A 24,519-nucleotide genomic window follows, 5' to 3' on the forward strand; every position below is an offset into this window, starting at 1 on the left:
GGTCAGGGGAAAGACTTTTCAGAGAGAGATTTGCTGTATCTTCCTGCTTCATTACAACCTCTTCCATCTCTCATAATTTGACTGCACATGATTGCGCCACTTCCATCATGAAGGCACTTGCTCCCTAATCACTCGTCAAGAGAACACGCTAAAGCTTTCTCAATGCATCGCGCCTACTTACTTACTTTCCCTTGTAGTCTTGGACAAAAGACACACGACATACAAGATAGCAGCACGAATGGGCTAACGTAGCCAACACTGTAGGTACTAAAAACTTGATTACAAGGCCAACTAATCGGCATGCACACCTCCGAGTCAGCCTTCTTTTTTTTTTCACCTTCGCAGATTGAGCAGCCCTGCACTGGTTTTGGCGAGAGGCTTGTTGCGGGAGGCGTCGCGCGGCTGCGTAGAGCCGTCTCTGGTGCTTGGCTCGCGCCGCGATGCGTCCTCGGCATCGCTCAAGGAGCGTCTCACCCGCGACCTAGTCCTTCCGGTACCGAACGGCCAGCTGGCTGGCAAGCAGTGGGGGCCCGACGACGGACAGCCAGTCCTGGCGCTGCACGGCTGGCTGGACAACGCGGCCGTCTTCGAACCACTGGTGCCATTCCTCAAGGCCGAGTTCAAACTGGTGGCTCTCGACCTACCGGGCCACGGCCTGTCGTCGCACCTTCCGGCCCGCGGTCACTACACTCTGGACAGCTACGTAGAAAGCGTGCTGTCGGCCGTCGACCACCTCAAGTGGGACACCTTCTCTGTCCTTGGTCATGGAATGGGCGCGGGCATCGGATACTACCTCGCCGCTTTGCAGCCGGACAGGGTTCCCCGACTCGCTTCCCTCGAGGGATCCTTCCCAGCGACGAGCCCTAGCTTCGAGCCGCACGAGTGCGAAGACCATCGCGACTCGTACACGAGGCAGGAGGTCATGGACGTGCTGGTATCGAGAGGACACGGTGCCGCTTCGGCGGAACTGCTCATGGCCAGAGGTTGCAGGCGCGTGTCGGGAGGCCGCTACGTGTTCACGACCGATCGCAGAGTGAGGTGCGCGCGGCCACAGGGTCTCTACCCTGGCGTGTTCGACAGGACTCTTCCGCGCTACAGGAACAATCTGATGGTGCTGCAGCGGGACTGCAGGCTCACGGACGGCGCGAGGCCGCACCTGGAAGCCCTGGAGGCTATCGTGCGCTGCCTGGGCGCTGAGGAGTGCGCGCGCTTCAGCTACGTCGTGCTGGAAAGCGAGAAGAACATGCATGTCAATTCAAATCCAGACACAGTGGCTAGCAGGGTGAACGACTTCATGTGTACGTGACGCGCGTCTCCGAAAGAACTTTGCTCAAGACAGTCTGGTGAATGACGGCACTTTTATTTTATTTTATTTGAACAGGGAAGAGCTGCAAGCTAAAAGCATATTGGGGGATCCTCTATAACGGTATAAAAGCTACGGAGGAAGAGAAGCTCAAATTGGCATTATCCAAGCTCATATGTAATCAATACAAAAACATAATTATAGCAGTGGCGTGAACGATCGGTACCCTATAACAAGACTTATGTCAATTGACGAGCAATATGAAGGGGAACACACATGTTCGTGTTTGAGACGCGATTACTATTGATGTGTACATAAAAATCTGACGTATGGATCTGCACTAGGTACCTTTTCATTTGGGCAACGAACACTTTAGTGCTTGACAACGGCGCTTAGCCACTATGACGTCTTTAAAGTAACTTCAGTGTTCCCTTTCATATTGCTCACGTCTGAACGAATGTCGGGCGCGTGGGAAACACACGACGACCTCGAAGCTCTGCAATAAAGTTAAACAAAAGCAATTTGCCAATGTGGTAGAAATAGCGTGAGGGGTCGGTATTACACGGAGATGACTCGAACGCTGCGTGCGTTGGGTCACGGCCGCAGCTTTTCTGCCTCCGTGGTACGGGAGAGTGCATGCATGGCCAATTTACAGCGCAACCGTCCATTTAACTTCACCGGACAGCCGGTGCCGGACACTCGGTCTGTTCCAACCATATAGCTTTCTGGCCCAAAGACAACTACGTCTCCATACAAATAAGTACGTATGTATACTGCACAGTGCTTAAATACATTGTATATAGAAAAGATGACGACGAAGAATGAGGGGTTTGGAATGTTGTATATAGCAGATTGCAAAGACCACACTTGATAATTACACTGATCGCGAAATAACGGCTGCTCTTAGACAAAAATAACGGCTGCTCTTAGAGCCAAGTGCAGAAACTGCATATTGGAAAACTATTATTCTTGAGAGTACGTATATATCATTTTGTAGATATATAATCGTGTCGAGGGGCCTTTGTCCAAGTATATATATATATATATATATATATATATATATATATATATATATAATTAAGGCAAAAGGCTAGTAAGGCGAGAATAACTTTCTAGATAATCAGCTTGTGAACGTTAGCTGGGGCACCCAAAATATGATATTATTTGCGCGTATTTACATTTTAAACGAGACAGAACGTAGCTGAAATGTGAGAGCCGCGAGTGTTCTTCCCGAGTGCCTTAGAGAAAGAACTAAGAACTAGTTTTTCAGGGCAATAAAAGTTTCTTAGTGACGAAGGTTTATCAGTGTCTTGTGTCCAAGTTTCTGCGATGCGATGTCGGCCAAAGCTCTGCCGACTGTTATCTCAAATCCCTGTCATAAAGCAGTGGCCCATAAACGCTGTCGCCACTGCAGAAAGCGCTGACCTGTTTATGAAAGACGATAGTCTTTCTTGGGGAACTTAAACGCAGAAATTTTGGTCTGTCTGTCACACGATTCAGCCACCCGGCCATAGTTTAAGCACTTGCTGAACGCCCAGCCATCTTCAACTGGTAGCTGCGTTCATACTTGTGAACATTGTCGATCAAAAAGCAACATATCTGAGGCGCAACATCAATACGTAAGTATTAGGTGGTGTGTTCCTTTACTAGAAAATACATAGATACGTAATTCTAAAGACCCTAGTCTTTCTTACGCTGCGCTGAATATGATAGTGTTTATTAGGCTGCGCTGAAACGGCGCAGAAACGGCCAGCAGAAGACTATCGTCTTTCGTCGACATTTGCAGCGAAGCACGCAGATACGCGGCAAATTTTTTGCCTTCTTCATTCTGTAACTCTGTCCTGTAACTTCATTCTGTAGCTCTGCCGCGTTGCCTTGACCGGCTCCGACTGACGCCAGTGCCGCATGCGTTAGACACGGCATATTTGCAGCAACTAACGATAGATGGAGGGCCAGCCGATTTCACTGTAGGCTTAATCCGCTGTACAGAAATTGGTCGAGGCAAAAATTAAAGGTGAAAGTGAACGCTGGATGACAGAGATTCACGAAAAAAAGGAGGCCGCGCCTAGGATATTTTGGAGCCACATAAAGGCGCTAGGTAGGAAGTCTGTCACAATGCAACAACATATTGTAGGTGAAGGAGGAAATCGATTGGAAGGGTGCGAAGCGCTAGGTTACATCCAAAAGGTAACAGCCGATTCTTTTAAAAAGATCGTCCAGGGGATTTCCCCGGTGAGTAAAAGTGTGGCGGAGAGAGCAACCGAGGAAGAGCTATAGTACTTGAGAATTTCAACTGGAAAAAGGCCGAAGGAAAAATTCCAAAGCGCACTGCCGCGGGTTTAGATAGGATTCCCGTTAAGGCTTATTAACTAACTAGGACACTAAACACTAAAAACTAAACACTAAAGAAGCATTGTTGAAAGCCGTAGAAAAATGCTTAAAGGAGAGACAAATACCGGACAGTTGGCGAAAAAGTAGAATGAACTTAATCTATAAAGGCAAGGGAGAAAAGGATAAGATTCGCTCGTATAGGCCACTAACCATTACATCAGTACTATACAGGTTGGCGATGCAAGCAGTAAAAATGAAAATAGAAACATGGGCAGAACATAACGATATTTTGGGAGAACTTCAGAACGGATTTCGAGTCGACAGGTGGTTAGACGATAACCTGTTTGTTCTCACTCAATGTATAGAAATATCTAAAATAGAAAATAGGCCCCTGTACGTGGCTTTTCTAGACATCGCTGGGGCATACGACAACGTTAATCAGGACATTTTGTGGGATATATTGAAAGGAATGGGCATAGGCGACGACTGTACACTGCTTCTGAGGGAGATATACACCGAGAAAATACAGTTTGCATAGAATGGGAAGGAATGACCAGCAAAGAGAACGTTAAGATTAGCAAGGGGCTGAGAGAGGGATGTCCTTTGTCCCCGCTGTTATTCATGCTGTACATGGTGGGTATGGAAATATCGCTAGAAGGTAGCAACATTGGTTTTAATCTGTCACACAAACAGGGCGACGGGATGATTGAGCAGAAGCTTCCAGGTTTATTTTATGCGGTCGATATCGTCTTACTTGCGGACAGTCGAGATGATATACAGCGGCTTGCGGATATATGCGGAAGGGAAGGTGAAGCTCTTGGACTAGGATTTAGTGTAACGAAGTGTGGATTGATGGTATTCAATGATCCCTGTGATCAGACGGTGTCAATATAAGGCCAAGAAAGACCGAGGGTAAGCGAATAGAAGTACCTTGGAGCGTGGGTAAATGAGAGTGGTAGATACATAGAGGTACAGGAAAAAGCCTCGGCAGCAAAAGGAAAGAGGAATGCTGCAATAATGAAGCACATATCGTTGTGGGGATACAATAGGTACGAGGTGCTTCGAGGCCTGTGGAAAGGTGTAATGGTTCCAGGGCTTACTTTTGCGAACTCTGGTGTGCATGAGGGCAGAGGTGCAATCGGGAATGGATGTAAATCAAAAGACTGTGGGACGCCTCGCGTTGGGTGCTCACGGGAAGACGACAAATGAGGCTGTAAAGGGTGATATGGGATGGCCAGGTTTTGAGGCGAGGGAAGCTCAGAGCAAAATAAGGTTCGAAGAAAGGCTAAGAAATATGAAGGAGAGTAGATGGGCAGAGGAGGTGTTCCGATATTTGTATAGGAAGAGCGCGGACACACAGTGGAGAAAAAGAACTAGGAGGCTCACTAGTAAATATACGGCTGGTAGTGTAAGCAGTATGTCAACAAAGAGCGTGAAGCGAACAGTCAGAGAGGCGCAGAGGATTTACTGGACGGCAGCTACGGAGAAAAAACCGGCTTTGAGTAAATACCAAAAGGGCAAAAATGAAATAAGGAGGGAGGCATTTTACGATAATTCAAGGGGAAGCGCTTTACTGTTTGAAGCGAGATCGGGTTGCCGAGATCGGGCCTATGTTCAGACGTTTGTAGCACCCTAAGGTGGTCCAAGAAAAAATAAGCACAAAATCGCATACGATTGAGAATCATAACACGTTCGTCCACAGAAAGTTTAATCGAAGTAGTTTTTGTTTTAGTCAAGAAAAAAAAATTTGAAATTTAGTCCTACCATTGCATTATTTGGTATGGGGGCAGTACAAACCGACTGAATTTACTGCATAAAAAAAGAGGTAGTGTATTCGTAGCACATGGATTTCAGCTCCTTTTGTTAGTACTTTATAATGTATATAATATATCAAGGAGATGATAAACAGAGGTAAAAATTACTGCATATCTACGGGTGAATGATGAAGAGCTTGGGCGAAGCTCCTGAAGCAATCATGGTCTCGGGATCCGCGTCTCGTTGAGTCCCTTTCGCAGCGGCGTCCTTGGCGCGCACCGTCCCGGGATCCGCCTGGCTGCCGCCAAGCGAGCGCCAAGCAAGCAAGCCTCTCGGGATCGAGAGGCTGCCACCAAGCGAGCGCGGCGCCAGGCGGATCTCGTCGCGGCGCGCGCCCGCGAAACCGCCGTCAAGCGCGCGCGGTGCCAGGCGGCAGCCTCTCGAGCTCACACCTCGGGATCCTGCCGACGAGCACGAGACGCAGCGGCCTTCCGCACCCGGCGCTCCTCGTCGTCCATGGTCCGCCAAGCAGCACGATCCGGCAAGCGCACTCCTCCACGTACGGCGACGATCAAGGAGAATGAGAGATAACGGGCGCAGCCGGCGCAGCAGCCAATCTGAGATATGGATGGATGGATGGATGCTATGAGCGTCCCCTTTATAACGGGGCGGTGACAAGTGTGCCACCAGGCTCGACGAAAAAAAAAAACCCTTTACTCTTCTTTTTCTTAGCGTTGGCCTAGTGTCTTTACTTCAATTAAAACTATTTTACTCCAGAAAAAAATAACTTAAGTTTTCAGCTCCGTTCTCTGCCTTTTACGGCAGAATGTCCTTTTTTTAATATTTATTTTTGTCCTTTCTCTCTAGTTTTCTGCCACCAATACTCTAACCGTCTCTTACTTATTTCAATCGCGGGTGTGTTCAGCTTTCCATTGTCTCTAAAACCCAAGGCGTCATGTAGGCTCGTGCCTAAACGTACACCTGGGTGGATGTCTCCACATTCAATCAGAACATGCTCCGCCGTTTCCTTATCTCCCCCGCAGCACGTGCATTGTTCTTCTTCTTTACTAAATCTCGCTTTATAACTACCCGTTCTAAGGCAACCCGATCTCGCTTCAAACAGTAAAGCGCTTCCCATTGAATTATCGTAAAATGCCTCCCTCCTTATTTCATTTTTGCCCTTTTGGTATTTACTCAAAGCCGGTTTTTTCTCCGTAGCTGCCGTCCAGTAAATCCTCTGCGCCTCTCTGACTGTTCGCTTCACGCTCTTTGTTGACATACTGCTTACACTACCAGCCGTATATTTACTAGTGAGCCTCCTAGTTCTTTTTCTCCACTGTGTGTCCACGCTCTTCCTATACAAGTAACGGAACACCTTCTCTGCTCATCTACTCTCCTTCATATTCCTTAGCCTTTCTTCGAACCTTATTTTGCTCTGAGCCTCCCTCGCCTCAAAACCTGTCCATCCCATATCGCCCTTTACAGCCTCATTTGTCGTCTTCCCGTGAGCACCCAACGTGAGGCGTCCCACAGTCCTTTGATTTATATCCATTCCCGATTGCACCTCTGCCCTCATGCACACCACTGAGTTCCCAAAAGCAAGCCCCGGAATCATAACACCTTTCCACAGACCTCGAAGCACCTCGTACCTATTGTATCCCCACAATGCTCTGTGCTTCATTATTGCAGCATTCCTCTTTCCTTTAGCTGCCGAGACTTTTTCCTCTACCTCCATGTACCTGTCACCCTCATTTATCTATACTCCGAGGTACTTGTATTCGCTTACCCTCGGTCTTTCTTGGCCTTATATTGACACCGTCTGATCACAGGGATCATTGAATACCATCAATCCACACTTCGTTACACTAAACCATAGTCCTAGAGCTTCCCCTTCCCTTCCGCATATATCCGCCAGCTGCTGTATATCCTCTCGGCTGTCAGCAAATAAGACAATATCGTCAGCATAAAATAATCCTGGAAGCTTCTGCTCAATCATCACGCCGCCCTGTTTGTGTGACAGATTAAAACCAATGTTGCTACCTTCTAGCGATTTTTCCATACCCACCATGTGTATCGTATCGCGCCTCGCTCGTGCGCTGCGCACGATAAGCTCAAGGGGCTTCGCCCGACTGTTCTTGATGCTATCGCTTGTTCATCTAAGGGGCGTTGCCCAGAGTGTATTATAAATGTGACTGACCAAATAAAGGTAGCAGCACTGGCTGCCTGACGGACGCACCTGCTGTCACGCTGATTCTTGGTCCCATACATGGTGTCAGAAGCATTTACGCCGTAACCCAAGCCGCCCATCCGAGGAATGCCGGCATGGAATTCGTGAAGCCTCCAGAGCCGCTGCGGTTCGAAGGCGATATAGGCAAGCGATGGAGCCTTTTCAAGCAGCGTTTCGAGCTCTTTTTGACAGCTACAGAGCCTACGATAAAACGAGGGGCGTCGACGAAAACTGCGTTGCTATTGAGCGTCGCTGGAGAAGAAGCCATCGAGGTATGCAACACATTCAGCTTCACCGAAGGCCAGGACAAGGATGACTATGACGTGGTAATCAAGAAGTTCGACGACTACTGTGCTTCACAAGTCAATGAGGTACATCAGCGTTATCTGTTCCGTACCCGAAAGCAAGAACCAGGTGAGCCTTTTGAACATTTTTTACGAGACTTGAAGATGAAAGCAGGAGCATGCAACTTTGGAGAGCAAGCAGATTCAATGATAAGAGACCAAATTGTTTTTGGCACGAACGACGCTAAGACTCGAGAAAAGCTTTTGTCCGACAACAAGTTAACGTTGCAAAAGGCCGAGGAAGCATGCAAGGCAGCTGAGATAACGGCAGCAAACCAAGAAATCTGGACACGAGAGCAGAAACCAGTAGACGCCGTGCACAAGACACGTGGCAGTTCACAGGCTAAGCAGCAGAAGAGTTTTAAATGCCGAAAGTGTGGCCGGGCGCACGCACCACGCAACTGCCCAGCGCACGGACAAACATGCCGCGCGTGTCATAAGAAAAATCACTTTGCCGTTTGCTGCAAAACAAAGCCGCAAGTAGGTGAGCTTCAGGGCAGCGATGATGATTTTGAAGTTCTCACGATTGGTAGTAAAAGCAGTCGATCAGACTGGATAGTCACGGCAAAAGTTGGAGGAAAGCTTATTGCTTTCAAAGTGGACACGGGGTCTCGGGCTAATTTGCTCCCAGCCGCGTTGTACGCAAGCATGAACCGCAAGCCGCAGGTAAAGCCCAGCAGTGCCGTCCTACGCTCCTACGGTGGAAACGAGATCAAACATATGGGTATCGTGAGGCAAGAAGTGACATTCCATGACCGTACTTCCGTTCAGGACTTTTTCATTGTCCGCAAAGGAGCTCAAGCGATTCTCGGTCTGCAGGCATGCGAGACGCTCGGAATAATCGCGCGACAGGTGGACAACGTTTCGCAAAACAGTTCCGATGGAGTTGTGAAAGAGTTTTCCCATCTTTTTTCTGGCACAGGTTGTCTCCAACGCCACTACCGCATGGTCCTGCGCGAAGGAGCACTCCCAGTCGTCCAGACAGCACGCAGAGTACCGCTGGTCTTGAGGGAGCCGCTTCGAAAGGAGCTGGATCGCATGGAGAGGGAAGGCATAATTATAAGTCACGGAACCTACAGAATGGGTGAGCCCTCTCGTCATAGTGCGCAAGAAGGATGGAAAACTGCGTGTGTGCATGGACCCGCGTAAAATCAACGAGGCCATAAAGCGCGAACACTTCGAAATGCCAAGGAGAGAAGATATCGAGTCAGAGCTCGCGGGAGCTAAGGTGTTCACGCGGCTAGACGCCAATTCAGGATTCTACCAAATTCCGCTGCATGACGAAACGTCGAGAATCTGCACTGTCGCGACGCCTTTCGGTCGTTACCGTTTTTTGCGATTGCCTTTTGGCATATCAGCAGCCTCTGAGGTCTTTCAGAAAACCCTTAACGACATCTTTGAGGCATTGCCTGGAACTAAAGTCTATGTCGATGACATACTGATTTGGGGATCATCGAGGCAGGAGCACGACGAACGACTGAGGCAAGCGTTGAAGGCTGCGGAAAAGGCAGGGCTAACGTTTAACCCAGCTAAATGCGTCGTGGGCGTCACTCAGATAAGCTTCCTAGGCGACGTAATTTCTGCGGAAGGCATCAGGCCGAATCCTTCACTCATTCAGGCAATGCTGCAGATTCCTGAGCCACGCGACAAGCAAGCAGCACAACGAATGCTAGGGGTTGTGAACTACTTCGGCAAGTTTATTCCCACATTAGCTGAGAGGACGAAGCTACTGCGCAGCATAATCAAGAAAGATGAGGTGTTCGAATGGACTCCAAATCACGCAGAAGAATGGCGTCAAATATGCCACAGCTTGAGTAGCCAACCGTTGCTGGCGGTGTTCGATCCGGCAAGAGAAACAAAGATTTCATGTGACGCATCACGCAGTGGTGTAGGGGCCGCGCTCCTGCAGAACTACAACGGCTCGTGGAAGCCTGTAGCGTACGGATCAAGAACGCTGTCTGAAGCGGAAACGCGCTATTCCCAAATAGAAAAAGAAACCCTTGCCATAACATACGGCTGCGAGAAGTTCGACCATTTCGTGTACGGCCGAACGGTCATCATTGAAACAGACCATCACCCTTTGATTGCCATATCAAAGAAAGCGATTGGCGACATGCCACCTAGGCTGCAACGTTTTTTCATGCGATTGCTCAGGTATAACTTTGAACTGAATTTCGTTCCAGGGAAGAAGCTCATGCTCGCAGATATGCTGTCGAGAGCACCCAGCAGTGAAGGCAGTAATGACGTCAGCACGGATGACGCAGAAGTGCATGCCGTAAGTACGGTATCCTCATTTATCAGCGAGGGAACGTGGAAGCGTCTTGCCGAGGAAACTGCCAAAGACAGCTACCTGAAAGTAGTGCTGCAGAAGTTGACTACGGGTGAACCAATAGAGGGCCCGCTGAAGCCTTTTCTACCCGAGCTCTCTTCCATTAGAGGCGTATTGTTTAAGGGGCTCAAGGTCGTAATTCCGGGCAGCATGAAGCGCGAGACGTTGCATAGGATCCATGAAGGGCACCTAGGAATCGCCAAATGTAAGGCTAGGGCTCGTCGTCTCGTTTTCTGGCCTGGCATGAACTCTGAAATTACAGCATTCGCTGAGAGGTGTGCAACATGCAAAAAATACGCGTACAGCCAGCCCAAGGAACCACTTATGATGCGTTCCGTGCCTGACCAACCCTGGTATCGCGTAGGCATAGACCTCTTTTGCTATGGCGGAAAGTCCTACTTGTGTGTCTACGACGCATTATCAAACTTCCCGGAAGTCGAATGCCTCCGAGACACTACTGCAAGGACCGTCGTCGACGCCACTAGTGCTATCTTTGCACGTTACGGCATACCTATGGAGGTGCTAACGGACAATGGTCCTCAATTTTCAAGCAGTGAATTTGCTTCATTTGCGCGCACTTACGAATTCAAGCACATTACCTCAAGTCCAGGGTTCCTATGCGCCTGTCCTGTGTACCTCTTGTCTATGTCCCCGTCCCATAGCGCTCGTATGTCCGTATCATTAAGAAATAGTACGTTTTACGGAGAGTTCTATAAAAGTAATTGATGTGTTTGGTCTACAATCGTCTTTTGTAAAAAAAATCTCGAAAACGCTCCAATTTACTCAATTTTAGCTACGCGCCAAGTAGTGAAAAATATAAAGCTACTCTAAGCAACTGTCCTATAATGAAAGCGCGATGCTCTAAAAACACAAAAAAGCAAGTTTCGAATGAATGCGTGAAACGGTCCATTTATAGCGAATTTTTCTTTCGTACCTGATTTTCCACCATATCGAGAAGTTCGAATGGCGCTCACGTGCCCGAAAAATTTTTGCTCCTCAAAATATTTTGGGAAAATACTGCAGAACTAGTGTCTATATGTGCGTAATTTTCTCAGATTTTTTCAGAGAAATTGATTTTTGTCGAGCGCCCAGACTGGGCCAGTTGGCATGGAATGACCCATATATATATATATATATATATATATATATATATATATATATATATAAAGAGGGAGAACTACACTTTCTCTGAATTTGACGTGATCTTTTATATTAATAGAGATGATGAGATGATTTGCTTTTCAAAACTGTTTGTTTTAAATCAAGGAAGAATCTGCACAGATTGGGCAGGCTGGACCGTCCTATACAGCGACAACACATCAGCGTTTAATAACAATTTGGAAATAATAACGCGTGAAGTTTAATAAGTACAGCCACATTTAACCTGCTCTTCATCTGAGCATTCCATCTTCCAACTTCACAGTCTCAGTTTGGCGTTGTAAATACGATAAGTATGAAGAGCCTGCTATGTCTCTAGTTCCTTAAATTCTCACTTATTAAACAAAACATGTGGCTGACAAAGCAAGATACTTCGCAGAAGTCTTCAGGATAAGCCGAGTGCCAATTTCTTTACTGTTAGAGCCCTCCAATATAAAGTCTTTCCAAAGAAGAATGCCATGTTCAGTCGATTAATATTTATGGAAACCACATTGAGCTGGTTGTGTATAGTTATAAGATTACAAATGACTACGAATTTAATACTACGTGTCGCTCCTTGCCCTCTTACTTTTCCCAGCTTGGGTGGGAGGTGGATGGGAAAGCGGTGAAGTGGCTCTTTATTCCACCCATCCGGCTCCTCCAAGTAAATAGCTTATGCAAACAGCTGAATCGAAGGACAAATTTTATTACATAATTACGTTATTGCTGCGTGCAAGTAAAAATTTGCCTGACTTGTTAGTTTCCCAGTCTTCAGCCGACAATGACCACTTTCGAAAGTGGGGGGCTCCGCCCCCCTAACATTTCTCAGTGGGGGGGCTAGCGCCCCTCTTGCCCCCCCCCCCCCCCGGTAGATACGCCTATGGGCGTGGTTCCGTTTCCTAAAGAGCGCCGAGCGTAGCTTCCGGTCACCGGCATGCATAGGCGTGCGCACGGGGGGAGGGGTGCAGGGGGGGGGCGGCCGCCCTCCCTATTCTCCTAAGAGGGGGGGGGGGCGAAGTCAGCCCCACACATTGACATAATAGGGAGGGCGCTGCGACTCGAGGGGGGGGGGGCGCTGCGACGAACCTTCGCCTAAGATAGAGGGACTTCACCTTCTTCGCCTACCTCTGAAGGGGAACCCTGCGCACGCCTATGGCGGCACGTGGCACTCCCACATTTGCCATTGACTGGGAGTTATGCTCAGCGCTCTTTAGGAAACGGAACCACGACAAAGTGTTCTAGTACTCTAACCAACGTTACTATGACTCTAACGCCGCGCTGGCCGGATCGACATGCCTTGCACGACTTCCGGTTTGTGCCACGTTTCGATTTCGTTTTTGCGCCGTTTTGCTTATTTAATATTATTTTAGAAATTGCTGGGAATTTCTACTATCGGGCATGTGACAGGAGCGTCTCAGGAACATACAGAATCGCCGTTGCCTAGACATGGTCAAAAATTCACCAGAGTTAATTGGCATTAGGAGCCGCCTCTATTGCAATGGGTAAATGGCGTGCGCACACTTGGACGCTTTGCGCTAACAGCAAAAAGTGGTAATCGTAAGGGACGACAAAAGCCACATAAAGATAAGAAAAAAAGTGCCGCGTAGCTTTTTTTTTTTGTCTTTAATCCATTTGGTCCTACAGCATGTTCTGCTGGCAGCACTAGCTGACAAGCTATACATCTGTACCATGAAATATAAAATAGCATGTAGCAAAGGATTGTATGGGTCAGGAAGCTAAGCCAAATACGAGCTAATACTGTACAAGTTCACATTAAGAGGGAGAGGGACTGGGGAGGTTGTGCAATGCACTGTACAGATAACCTGCGTTAACTCCGAGATACTGTACAAGTTCACATTAAGAGGGAGAGGGACTGGGGAGGTTGTGCAATGCACTGTACACATAACCTGCGTTAACTCCGAGTGGTTATAGTTGCTACCACGTGGGTACCACTGGAACAATTGGCAACCTGTAGGAGAAGCCTTGTCCTGCCAATTGATACTATGATGTCTCGTACGTCTGATAGCGATCGGTCGTTTGATAGCAGGTTTAGTGTGATAGCTAATGACGGTGATAATAAGTGAAATGAATTGTTTGTCCAAACAATTTAGTTTTTGTAAAGGTTTCTTTCGAGGTGCATCATAATTTTTACAGTGTAGAATAAGGTGCTCTATGTCTTCTTCAGCTTCTGAGAGTGTGGGTGTTGTACTATATGCCTTTGTATAGCCTTGTGTTTGTTTTCTACTATGCGACGACAATTACTGTGCAAGCGAAGAGGAGCAGCCGGAGCCACACATTGGCACCAACCTTTCCTTACATACATTTAATAAAAAAAACCGCATTGTTGATGGTTTAAAAAAATATGAAACCACGTACTCTTTTACAGAACTTTCTTTATTTAAAAACACTTCAGTACAAGACTGACCACACTAGAGTGTCACGAGTTGAAATCACTTTTTTTTTGTCCTAACCTAACAGAAGAGAGAATATTTTCCTTCTTCAAAACAATGCACAGCTGCTGTCCCTGATAAAACTACAGCGTTGTAAGAACAAATGAAAGCCTTCTGGCCACAGAACACTATATACACACACTTCAACCTGCCAAGCGAACTGGTACATTGTGTTAAGAAGTTCCAGCCACACTTAGGCAAATCAAGCCTTGGCTGGAAAAGCACAAAGGCCTGCAAAGACCGTGAGATGAACGTCAACACATTTACAAAAACAGAGAAAAAAAGCATTTACAAGCTGCTCTTCCTGTACAAGCTTTCAAACTGTCTCGTGGAGGGCACGGGCACACATTAGACCACCAGGTCTAAAAACCTATGCATGAGCACACCATGTAAGTACAAACACCTCGCGGATCTCTGTACACTTGTCGGCGTTGTCACACTAGAAATAACAGACTCGCTGTAACACCATTCACATGAACATAGTAGATTAAGGAATGGAACTAGGGAAACGCACACACTTCATCTGAATAACTGGTGTAAAAGAACACAAAAACACAAGGACAAAACGTTTGTTTACATTTTACATGTTATTTCTTTTCTCCCTTGTGCAAAGCGAGTTGCAAAAATAATACATATCTACAGGACATGTGCTTTACTTGTCGCGCCTTAGACCACCCCTCTCATATATTTTTTGGGCACCCAAGCACCAAGCTTCTACATCTACAATTACAAATGTATCATTGGTGCAATTTACAATTACATATTTTTGGCACGTTTACTTAAATCAAGCAAAACGGCTCTGAAGAAGTCCAACAACATAAGCACAATGTACAATGTACAATGAACAGCCCAGAAAATGCTTTTTCGCAACAATGCCCATGCAAATTCTTGGAAAACTAGTTCCACTATGAAAAGTATAGCATGATGCGGCATCAAGCTGATGCTTCATATTAGGTGAATGGTTTGAAACAAAACCTGCCACATGTCAACCTAAAATCAACACCCTCTGACAAATTTGTTGGGTAAATAAGTGATAGGATCAAACCAAGAAATGGCATTTTGCTAGTGGATTGCTGCATCATTCATGCAGTTCTTTTTATTCTCTGGTGCTGAAAATATATCTACTTGACTTAACATGACTGCCTTAGACCAGTATGCATTGGCTCATGCTAGACAATCATTCAAAAATCTCATCATTTTAATACTTCCCTTACCACTATTGCACATCAAAACCTGCTGGAGAAAGCTGGCAATAATTGCCTTGTCATTCAACAACACGAGCTTTGACATTGTCACGCGGCCTTGAAAATCTCTATAGAATACAGGTAGCTTCAACTGTACAGCCTGTGCAACCCTATATCCATGTATCAGTGCAGCAAACAGGAATAGTTACAAACATACAAAGCAAAAAAAAGCTGTCACTTTCTTTAGTGAAAAGAGAATCACACTAGATACAGCTTGTCTGACTTCCAAATAAATTGTAATAACAAGCCTCACTGGGGTTTTTGAAGATTATTTTCACTGTTCACAAACTTCATTATCATTTGATGTTTAAAATTTTGCCTACATGATCACGCTGAATTCCAGTCACTGTAAAGTGTTCAAGAAAATGAAATCCATAAGCACAAGCTGTGTTCCCAAAACAGCTGTGTTCATATAGTTTTAGAGCCCCATCATTATTAAGCATTTCCTTCCTTTTCACGTGCCAAACCAGGCCACCAACATTTATTAGAGAGCAGAAAAAAATGTTGATCGTTCTAGCAGACATGCACACACATGGCACACATTTTACAGCCATGCACGTATGTAAAAGAAAGCATTTACTATTGTTTTATTTGACTTGATATGTAGATGTCCATGTAGTCAGCTGCTTGGTTTATCCACCTTTTGCTTTTTAGAAATTGTACATGACACATTCCGTAATATTGAAACACGAGTAGAGTGCTGCGTATCTGCTGCAATGGCCACTTTCTGACATCCACAGACAACTGTAAGAATGACATCTCTAATGAACCCTTGGAGCGGCAACCCAAATTGCAAGCAGATGCACCTGCATTAAGTACATAATCAAAATACTATGTTGCCTTTACAAACTCACTCACAGTATGAACAATTGCACATGCTCTCACATCAGTAAGCTTTGACGATGCGCTGCCGAGCAAGAGGTGCAACCAAAATCTGGCGATCTCACCGTACAACATAAAGAGGCAAGAGATAGAAAATTGAACTAATTAGGAGGAAATAAGTTTTGTTAACGTTGGCACATTGCAGATAAGATTTGTGTTCAGTACAAAAAAAAAAGCTGTTCATGTAGCTACTTAAAGCACAACATAACATCAGGATAACAATTCGCACTGTTTGAATGCTTAAAATTCAGAATATGGCAAATTAAGTCCGTGAACGACAGCATATTCGGTTGCTCATTTCACGCAACATCCTTTCGAGGCTTAATGCAAGTAAGTGGAAGATTACTGTTTTACCTTAACCAACGACAACATTTCAGCTTGCTGCCAACTATCGGAAAGCACATCAAAGTACACCATAATCACGAAGTGCCTAGCACTGCCTCTAACATAAATGCAACAACTATATGCTAATAAATATCAAGAAGAGTCAGAAGCAAGCTTAGTAGCAGCCTGCTTACAGCAAGTTAGAACCCTTCTTTTTATTCATCGTGGTACTGACACTTCTCTGGCAGGGAATGCGCAACTCCACAAGGCTCCACAACGTACGTCTTTCAACTTCCAAGTACCGCTGTCTCATTCTCACAGCTGAGAAGGCACATCACGCAAAATGTGCTCGAGCAGCAGAAAATGCAAACAATGTTGGCAGCGCAAACGAAAGTCGGAAAGCTTGGCAATGCACCTGGCAGAGAAAAGTTTTCATTGTGACTACAATGGCACATCAGATTCTATCATGGTACTTGTCTCACCATGTGTTAGCTTATCTACAGCCATTCATTAGCCAGGACTCCAAATACATATTTCTAGAAATTCTGCATTGATAATGAATTGAAGGTTTCACAGTATTGTTGAAATGTGGAAAACACGAGAATTGTGAGAACAATTAATTTTGTGAAGTCAAGCTTCAGAAGATTGAAAGAGATATCTTGCAAATATGTACAGTCAAATTCCAATACAAGGTAACAGTCTACATAAAAGTAAGATAGTTAAACCCAACAATAGTTTTTACAAATTACATGCTGATATCAACAAAAAACATTTTAGATTTATTTCATTAAATCCAATAATTCAATAAATTTATATTTGCTATATCAAAGTTCTACTGTTCCATGGTTCAAAACTTTGGATTTTATGACAAATGAATAAAGCTTGAGTACTGGCTAATGACTGACAAGATAAAAAAAAAACAGAGCAATTACATTTTGCACACAGTTGGTACCTCTTCCAAAGGCAGAAGCCATAATACCATGGCTTATGGTTGGCACAAAGCAAGAGCCAAGTAACCTGTGATTGCATGAAAAAATTTCAATGCCAAAGAGCTCGCCTGGGAATGTTGAGCATGTTCGGCAAGGCAACGACCCTTGCACCAAAATCATTTTGCCACTTGCATCATGCGAAATGATATAGATAATATGCTTGGGGTGCAACAGACTGGCACTATGTAGGCAATGCTCAACCACGGCAGTGTGCTTCTAGTAAGAGGGGGGAAATGTCTTTCTGTCAATGCTAAGCTACTGCTCCTCCACGCTAAGTACGTAACCTCACTACTACTTTGTCTCTTGGGGGCAAGAGCTCAAAGGTGCCGTAGGTGACTACTGTATAACGATGTGGCAGAACACAGTAAGTGCTATGCATGTTAATTTTCTGTCCATAAGTGTCAAAGGAACAGTTACTTCTCGCATTGAAAGTGCTCCCACAATCAAAAAGCTGTCTTATTACACGGCTAATTTGTGTTAGTCAAATACGCCAATTTTAAGAAACATTTGTGTTTCGTTCAGGAGGTTTACGGATGTCCACCAGAGCTTTTCTGCTTATACAGATCCTGTTTTATAATCTCGTGCTGTTTTTGTTCAATATTGAAGCAACAGTTACAACAACATCCTGATACCCTGTAACTGCAGGAAATTATAATATCCTGCCATCTGCTGTAGGTTCTTGAGGCAACTACCTGTTATGTGCCAATGGACTCAAGAAAATATTTTGTGCATGTATTCAGAAAAAGAACAGGCACGGCAAAAGCGAAACTGGTGATTTAGCGGAAAATTTTGTATGGCAGCTACAGTTCAACCAGATTATTAGCCCATTTATGTGCGTGCCACACGGTATACACATTCTGGAAACTAGCAAAACATAATTGTTACCAGCTCGGAAAACGGCTGACAAAATTGAGAACAACCTCTCGCTATTTTTCGCCTGTGTGACGTAAGGGCATAGGCAGAAGCAAGTATGGCAGGCAAAACATAAGCCGAGTACTATCGCATGAGCATCTCCAAGTGGTATTTGATTTTGATGCAGAATGCCTGCCCAAGCTTGCCGCATGTTGATATTGTTAACAAGTAGGTAGTCAAAGCACCATAGAGGCGTTTCTCTGATCCAGGACCACTTCGCTCCTTTTAAGCATAGCTCACGTTTTCATCCTTGCAGCTCAACTCTGCAGCTGGCGATAAAACGACTTCACACTCATCATGCATAAATTTCTTTCTTTCTTTGTGTAAAATGAAACAAAGTGTATTGCTTAGGGAGCGCCTAAGCTGAATCGACTAGACAGTTTCACATCATGGCAACAACTAAATAAATACTCAGTAATATTAAGTACATTAAATCACTTTTTTTTCCCGGTTATCTTAGGTGCGGTAAAAACAGAGTGAATTATGTATATGGAATGTTGCCACTTCAACAAATGAAGCAGTTTGACATCTACGTTGAGGTCAAGTCCTGCCGTGCAGGACATGTCATTATAAGTACAACGGCAGTCATTAAAGATAAAACTAAATAAAAGAGAATGCTCGGGAAGCTGTTTCTTGAGCTTTATATAAAAGAAAGCAAAGTGTGCAGCTAAAAAAGCATCGCAAGTTACAATTACTGGTGATATTCACACAACATATGGTGGCTACTTAGTCAACAGGAGTTTCTAATCACAAATATTCATGACAGAATAAAATAGAACAAAGAGACACGATAAGGTTGACAGTAACATTTCACTTCAGTCTGTAAAAACTGCATACGCTTACGTGAAATGTGGATCCACTTTGCTAAAAATGTGCAAGGAACCTCATTCATAAAAATGCACTGCATTAATTAAAGGCTAGATTTCAATAGTTGTAGTACTTTGTCCAGAATATGCACAGAAGCTGTTTGCTTACAGACTCAGCTAACTCCGCCCTTGCCAAGGCAGGCAGAAGGGCTTAAAAGAGAATTCGGCACATTATACTGAATTGTGTATACAGCCCAACTCTGAAAGAGCTCTAAATTGTGGAAAAAAGTTCTTTCTTTCTTTTTTTTTTTGGCATCTGTCAGTCGGTTGTACAATATAAAACATTAAAGAATAGAATGGGCGTTTGAAATAGAATAAGCAAATTAAAGGTATTCTATGCCATGCTGCCAGCACACAGCAAGTGATACAAGCATTTTCAGAGAAGTTGGTCGATGACTGGGTAGAGAAGCGACATGTGCTCGGCTCCCTTGATGGGCAGCTTGTTGACTGAGTAGTGGTGGATCATCTCAGGGATGCTTTCGAAGGGCTTGCTGAACTGGCCCAATATAAACTTCCCGTCTTCATTGTGCACTATCTTCATGTGCATGAAACCCCGTGCACTCCTGCGCAGAAAAAGGAGGGGGCAGTGTGTAAATACTACAACGAGACATAACTTTTGACAGAACCTTTACCGTTACAAAACCGTTACATAACCTTAGACATAACCTTTACCTTTTGAGGTGCGCAACAGGCAGGCACATCTGTCATACGTCATGTAGGGCCCTGTCATATGTTTTTATTGTACGCATTTCCTTGTTTGTATGCGTGCATTCATGATACGTGCTGTGAAGATACTGTAGCTGCATGGAGCATGTACAAAATCTCTGACCTTACCACTCTTCAAAATTTAGTGAGAACAAATACTCTGTCTAATTGATTCACTGGGTTTGCTGTCCCGGAGAAACGCAAGGGTGGTGAAAAAGACAGTCAAGGAATGCTCTGGCTGTGCTTTTTAGAAGGTGTACTAAAACATTAGAGCATTCAACCATTCAACCAAGCAAATACTTGGTGAAATTTTTTTTGAAATTTCAGTAGCAAGTCTTGAATTTCTAATCAGTATGTTTCATCCTGTTCTGTAGCTTGTTATGTTGCAAATGATGTGCACGAATATTGATAAGATTACAACTTATGAGAAGGTGTATTTATAGCACTTCAATGTATTTCGCTTATCATAGTTACAAAACCACATGATTCACATATTATAACAGTAAGTCACTGTACCTAGGATTACTGTAAATACACCTCTGATATATGACATAGCAGAAAAATTCTTGCTGTTTCACGTATAGAGTTGTAGCAATATCATTAAACTATAGGTGGATAGCATGAGAAGTTGATCGACTGCAATGTTTGCATTTTGTTACACCTTGTCTGATAGTGGCTGACAGTGGTGAGCCAACATAGGTTGCAACAAGCTTTAGATTTGGCAGCAAATGCAGTGCTTTGTTTGGGTTGGGAAGGTTGAGTTTAATCTTATCAACATCTACTCTTATATCTAAGCAAAATAAAATAGCAGCAATACTTCCACAGCATGACATACAGCTAGCAAAAAGATAACTTATCCATAAAATAATGCTAACACTATTTGAAAAAAAAAAACAGTATAAATAGACTTCACGCTTCGAAAAATGTTAACAATAGAAGCTTTTTGCAAGGCTTCTAGTGGTGTAAGGTACCAGAAGTTAAACAGTTATGCTGGAGATGGGCAAAGAATGTTTACCCTTTGAGTACAGTAAATGAATGAGAGTGAATGTCAATGCAACATAGCCGCTGCTGAGAATAATAGCCTGCTGAAAAATCGCACAGAGATTTAATAAAAGGCTACCACAATATGTGAAGTGCATCTGCTTACTTCAGGGAGAGTGAGAAGTCGTGCTTGGAACTTTCGCTGTTGCGGACGAGGTAGCTTCCTTCCTTCAGAACCCTGAGCAAGTTCTCAGCGTCAAGGCGACTGATCGAGCCATGGTACCACCTTAATGGAAGAAAGCATAAAAAAATAAAAACATCTTTGATATCAGATCATGCTGACCCTGTGGCATAGTACATCACTCCTGCAATGCCTTCGTTTCCAGGTGTGCAAGCCTATAAAATTCGTACGGAAACACAACGACATTGCCCAGTCTACCAAACATGTAGAACAATGTGTTTAGATATCAGAAAAGTTTCTGTTGTTATTGTTGTCGCTGTTAAAGACAGCAGACCAAGAAACATCTATTTAGCCATGCTTACGCCCAAAGTAACATTGTCAAGCCATCAGTTTGCCGATTTTTCTTTTAATGGCGCAGCTGTTTAAGCCGGCCGTAATCTGTCCAACGCGAACAAAAAAACTTCGCGCCATGATGACATCACCGTGTGTTGCCTAGCAACTGATTGCACAGCAGCACGCCTGCTTCGCTAGCCCATACACTGCTCCGCCACCAGCCCACCTGCCTGGAAACTGCGTGCAACTGCTCGATTGCACGAGACATGGCCAACTGAGCATGCGGTCCTTCGTACTGTATAAAGCTGGCACATGGCGGTGGCGCCAGTCGCAGACATGGGGGGATTGAAGGAGGTTTGCACTGCCAATGAAGAAGCTGCTTACCGGGAATTGCGGCGCGCTGCCAAGCGAGACGCTATACTCGACTCACTTAAAGTAGTCCATGACCTAGTATGGCCCAAATGGCGAGAGGCGACTGTGCTGAACTTGGTTGGAACTTGGCATCACTTTGTATAACTTAGCATCACTTGGCATCACTTCATATAACTTAGCATTACTTAGCGTCACTTTGTATGGCTAGGACCAGCTAGGAACAGATCAACTCCATTGTGCCTTTAGCCTTGCACCACTAGTGCAAGCTATGCCCGGCTTATTTTACAGCAAAAGCTGTTGTAGGATCACAACAGCAGCTGATTTAAGTGGCGTAGTTGTCCGCCGCTGCCGGTGTCCGTAACCACTATCGTGCAAAATGAGAAAAAAACTTAAGGAGAAAAAAAATAGCCAGGATCGGATGGGATTTGAACCAAGGCCCTCTGCGTGGCAGTCAAGTATTCTACCACAGAGCCACACCGGCACTTGAAACTCCTTCACAAAAAGGCCTTATACAGGCTTCATGTCGGGCAAGGAATCACGTTAACATATGTTATATAGCATCGTAGAAGAGTAAAATAACAACCAGGCGTCCCACAATGTGAACTGCGCAACGAGTGGGTCGTTTAATGCTTCCAACCCATTACAAAGGGCTCAGCCATAATTCTTCATAGTCATCAGCCACAGCTTCATAAAGTACACATAATGCCTTACAGATGTGTAGCGGGTACTTCACTTCTCTGCAGAATGAGGAATAATGGCATAGTAGGTGCTTCCCTACCTCACAGAAATTATGATGATTTATGGCGTGTTACTTGTATTTACTTATATTATTCACCCCAAGAGAGTTTACAACGGGCTCTAGAAAGGCCACTCTTCCAGCTTTCGCTGTGACTGTGCTGCGTGTTTCGCTCAGGCTAGGCATGTTTTTTTAAGGCACATGAAATGTCCATACATCAGAAACTTGCAGATCAAATCAGATGGCAAATAGTCATTGTGACTGCCATGACAAGGACAAGAAGGAGACAAATACTAGCTTACAGGAGGAGCAGCTACCTTCTTTGCATTCTAAAAACATTCTCTTTTACATTTTGCTTTTGAAGTATTTCTGCTTACACACTGACACATCATTCACTCACATACTTAAATTACCAACACGCGATAGGAGGGACTCAGCACATTAAATCAGTAGCTAGATAACATAATATGTGTGAGAGGGTACCCAAAAGTAACTGAGATCGTACTCATGCACATTGTGTACTTGTAGCTCAAAATTGCACCACTAAGGCGCCGTGGGAAGACCTCTCGTGAATCAGTACGCTAAACTGCATTAACCAACAGCTACGCATTTGGTTTCCATGGCATTTCTCTCTGTGAGCCTGTAAAGCACTTGTGGAATGAATAGATTGGCAGGAGCAAAAGAACCGTGGTGAAATGAGCGGTCGTGGCTCTAGGCATCGGCTTCACTTTGCGTCAGCATTTTTGATGGTGGCACATAGCAAGGAAGCACCGTCGTCCCTGATAAGCGATAGGTTGACAGTCCGCGTGCACGGTTCTTTCACTCGAAACACAGTTGAGAGTGCTGCAGTACAGTAGCACATTAACGCAGTCACGTGGATCTATTAACATTTCGCGAGCTTTCTTTAAACATTGGAAAAAATTACCATGCAGCATGTACATTGCCACAAAACATTGGCTCAGTTGTTTTGGAATGTGCTCTACAACGTAACAAAACACCCTTGGCCCTAAAGTGAATATTAAGAATTTTGCACAATTGATCATAGTTAACTAATTAAGTGAAATATAAAAATACCCTAAAGAGCACCACATGATGTTGTTGCTTCCATTCAGTTGCGAATAACCATTTCATTTTAATTGTGATTCTAGTTATGTGAAAAACCAGGTGTGTGTGTGTGTGTGTGTGTGTGTGTGTGTGTGTGTGTGTGTGTGTGTGTGTGTGTGTGTGTGTGTGTGCGTGTTGTGGGGCCTGTGTAAGAAAAGAAGGAAGCCTAATTAGGCAGGTAGGCACTCACCCTTGCTTTTCAAGAGCGACACTAGTGTCTACTTTCTCGCCGACGACGCTCAAAGCGGCGCAACCAAAGTTAAGCGTGAGGTTGTGCCGAGACCGCTTGGGCGAGTTCGATGCATTCAGGTTCAAGTTCAGGTTGAGCATGGGTCGCGCTGGAGCTGTGAAGAGAGAACACAATAAGAAATTCCAGTAAATCGAGTGTGAATACATCCTGAACAGTCACACCTTTTACAGTACTTTTTATGTAACATACAATCTGACGCGATGTGCTTCGCACAGCTCAATGGCAATCAGTGACATCATATTTACAGTGTCCACTCGGTTCATTCACCTGATGAGTTCATACGATATAAAGATAACACAAATGGGATGTGTGATGATGGGCCATTTTTATGCATCATTTTCCCAATAAACAAACCAATTTTTCGTTCCTTGGGAATATTACAGAAACATTTTGTTGCTGGGCCTTTACTTTTGGGAGTAATACAGCAATGCTATGATTTGCCTTTAAAAAGTACAAGGTAATTCGGTGCACATAGTTGAATGTTTAACACAGTATTCCAATAAACCGTGAATTTGTTTTGGTTGATGCCCCTGTCATTGACTTCACATCCAAGTCTTGCCCTAAAAACGCACATGCAACTTTGCGAGTTTCTATCCATTGTCAACTTGTAAATATAGTTACCATCTGAAATAATAAAACCTATATGGCTTATCCTATAGGCAATATTTCCATAGACCTATTTCAGCTGGGATTGTTCTCAATGTGCATAAAAATCGGGCAGGTATTGTCAATGGTAAAACAATGAACATTCCTTCAACTAACAT

General features: G+C 44.6%; 2 protein-coding genes across 3 annotated transcripts in view; one reads left to right on the forward strand and one right to left on the reverse strand.

The window, feature by feature from the left end:
- The window catches only part of LOC119387139 (serine hydrolase-like protein), a 32,776-nt gene extending 30,612 nt beyond the window's left edge, over positions 1-2,164 (forward strand). For both annotated transcript variants that reach the window (XM_049413384.1, XM_037654448.2), the window contains one exon: positions 346-2,164. In XM_049413384.1, coding sequence (XP_049269341.1) covers positions 346-1,306 — 961 coding nt within the window. In that variant the 3' untranslated portion in view covers positions 1,307-2,164. The remainder of the gene's footprint in view (positions 1-345) is intronic.
- A 14,399-nt stretch (positions 2,165-16,563) lies between these two features.
- Positions 16,564-24,519, reverse strand: part of LOC119385843 (serine/arginine repetitive matrix protein 2) — a 48,718-nt gene continuing 40,762 nt past the window's right edge. The window contains exons 10-12 of the mRNA XM_037653216.2: positions 23,696-23,849; positions 20,946-21,065; positions 16,564-19,656 (exon numbers count right to left, since the gene is read on the reverse strand). Of these exons, the coding sequence (XP_037509144.1) occupies positions 19,470-19,656; positions 20,946-21,065; positions 23,696-23,849 (461 nt within the window). The 3' untranslated portion in view covers positions 16,564-19,469. The remainder of the gene's footprint in view (positions 19,657-20,945; positions 21,066-23,695; positions 23,850-24,519) is intronic.

This window comes from Rhipicephalus sanguineus, chromosome 3 (assembly GCF_013339695.2).
Source record: "Rhipicephalus sanguineus isolate Rsan-2018 chromosome 3, BIME_Rsan_1.4, whole genome shotgun sequence".
In the NCBI taxonomy this organism is placed as follows: domain Eukaryota; kingdom Metazoa; phylum Arthropoda; class Arachnida; order Ixodida; family Ixodidae; genus Rhipicephalus; species Rhipicephalus sanguineus.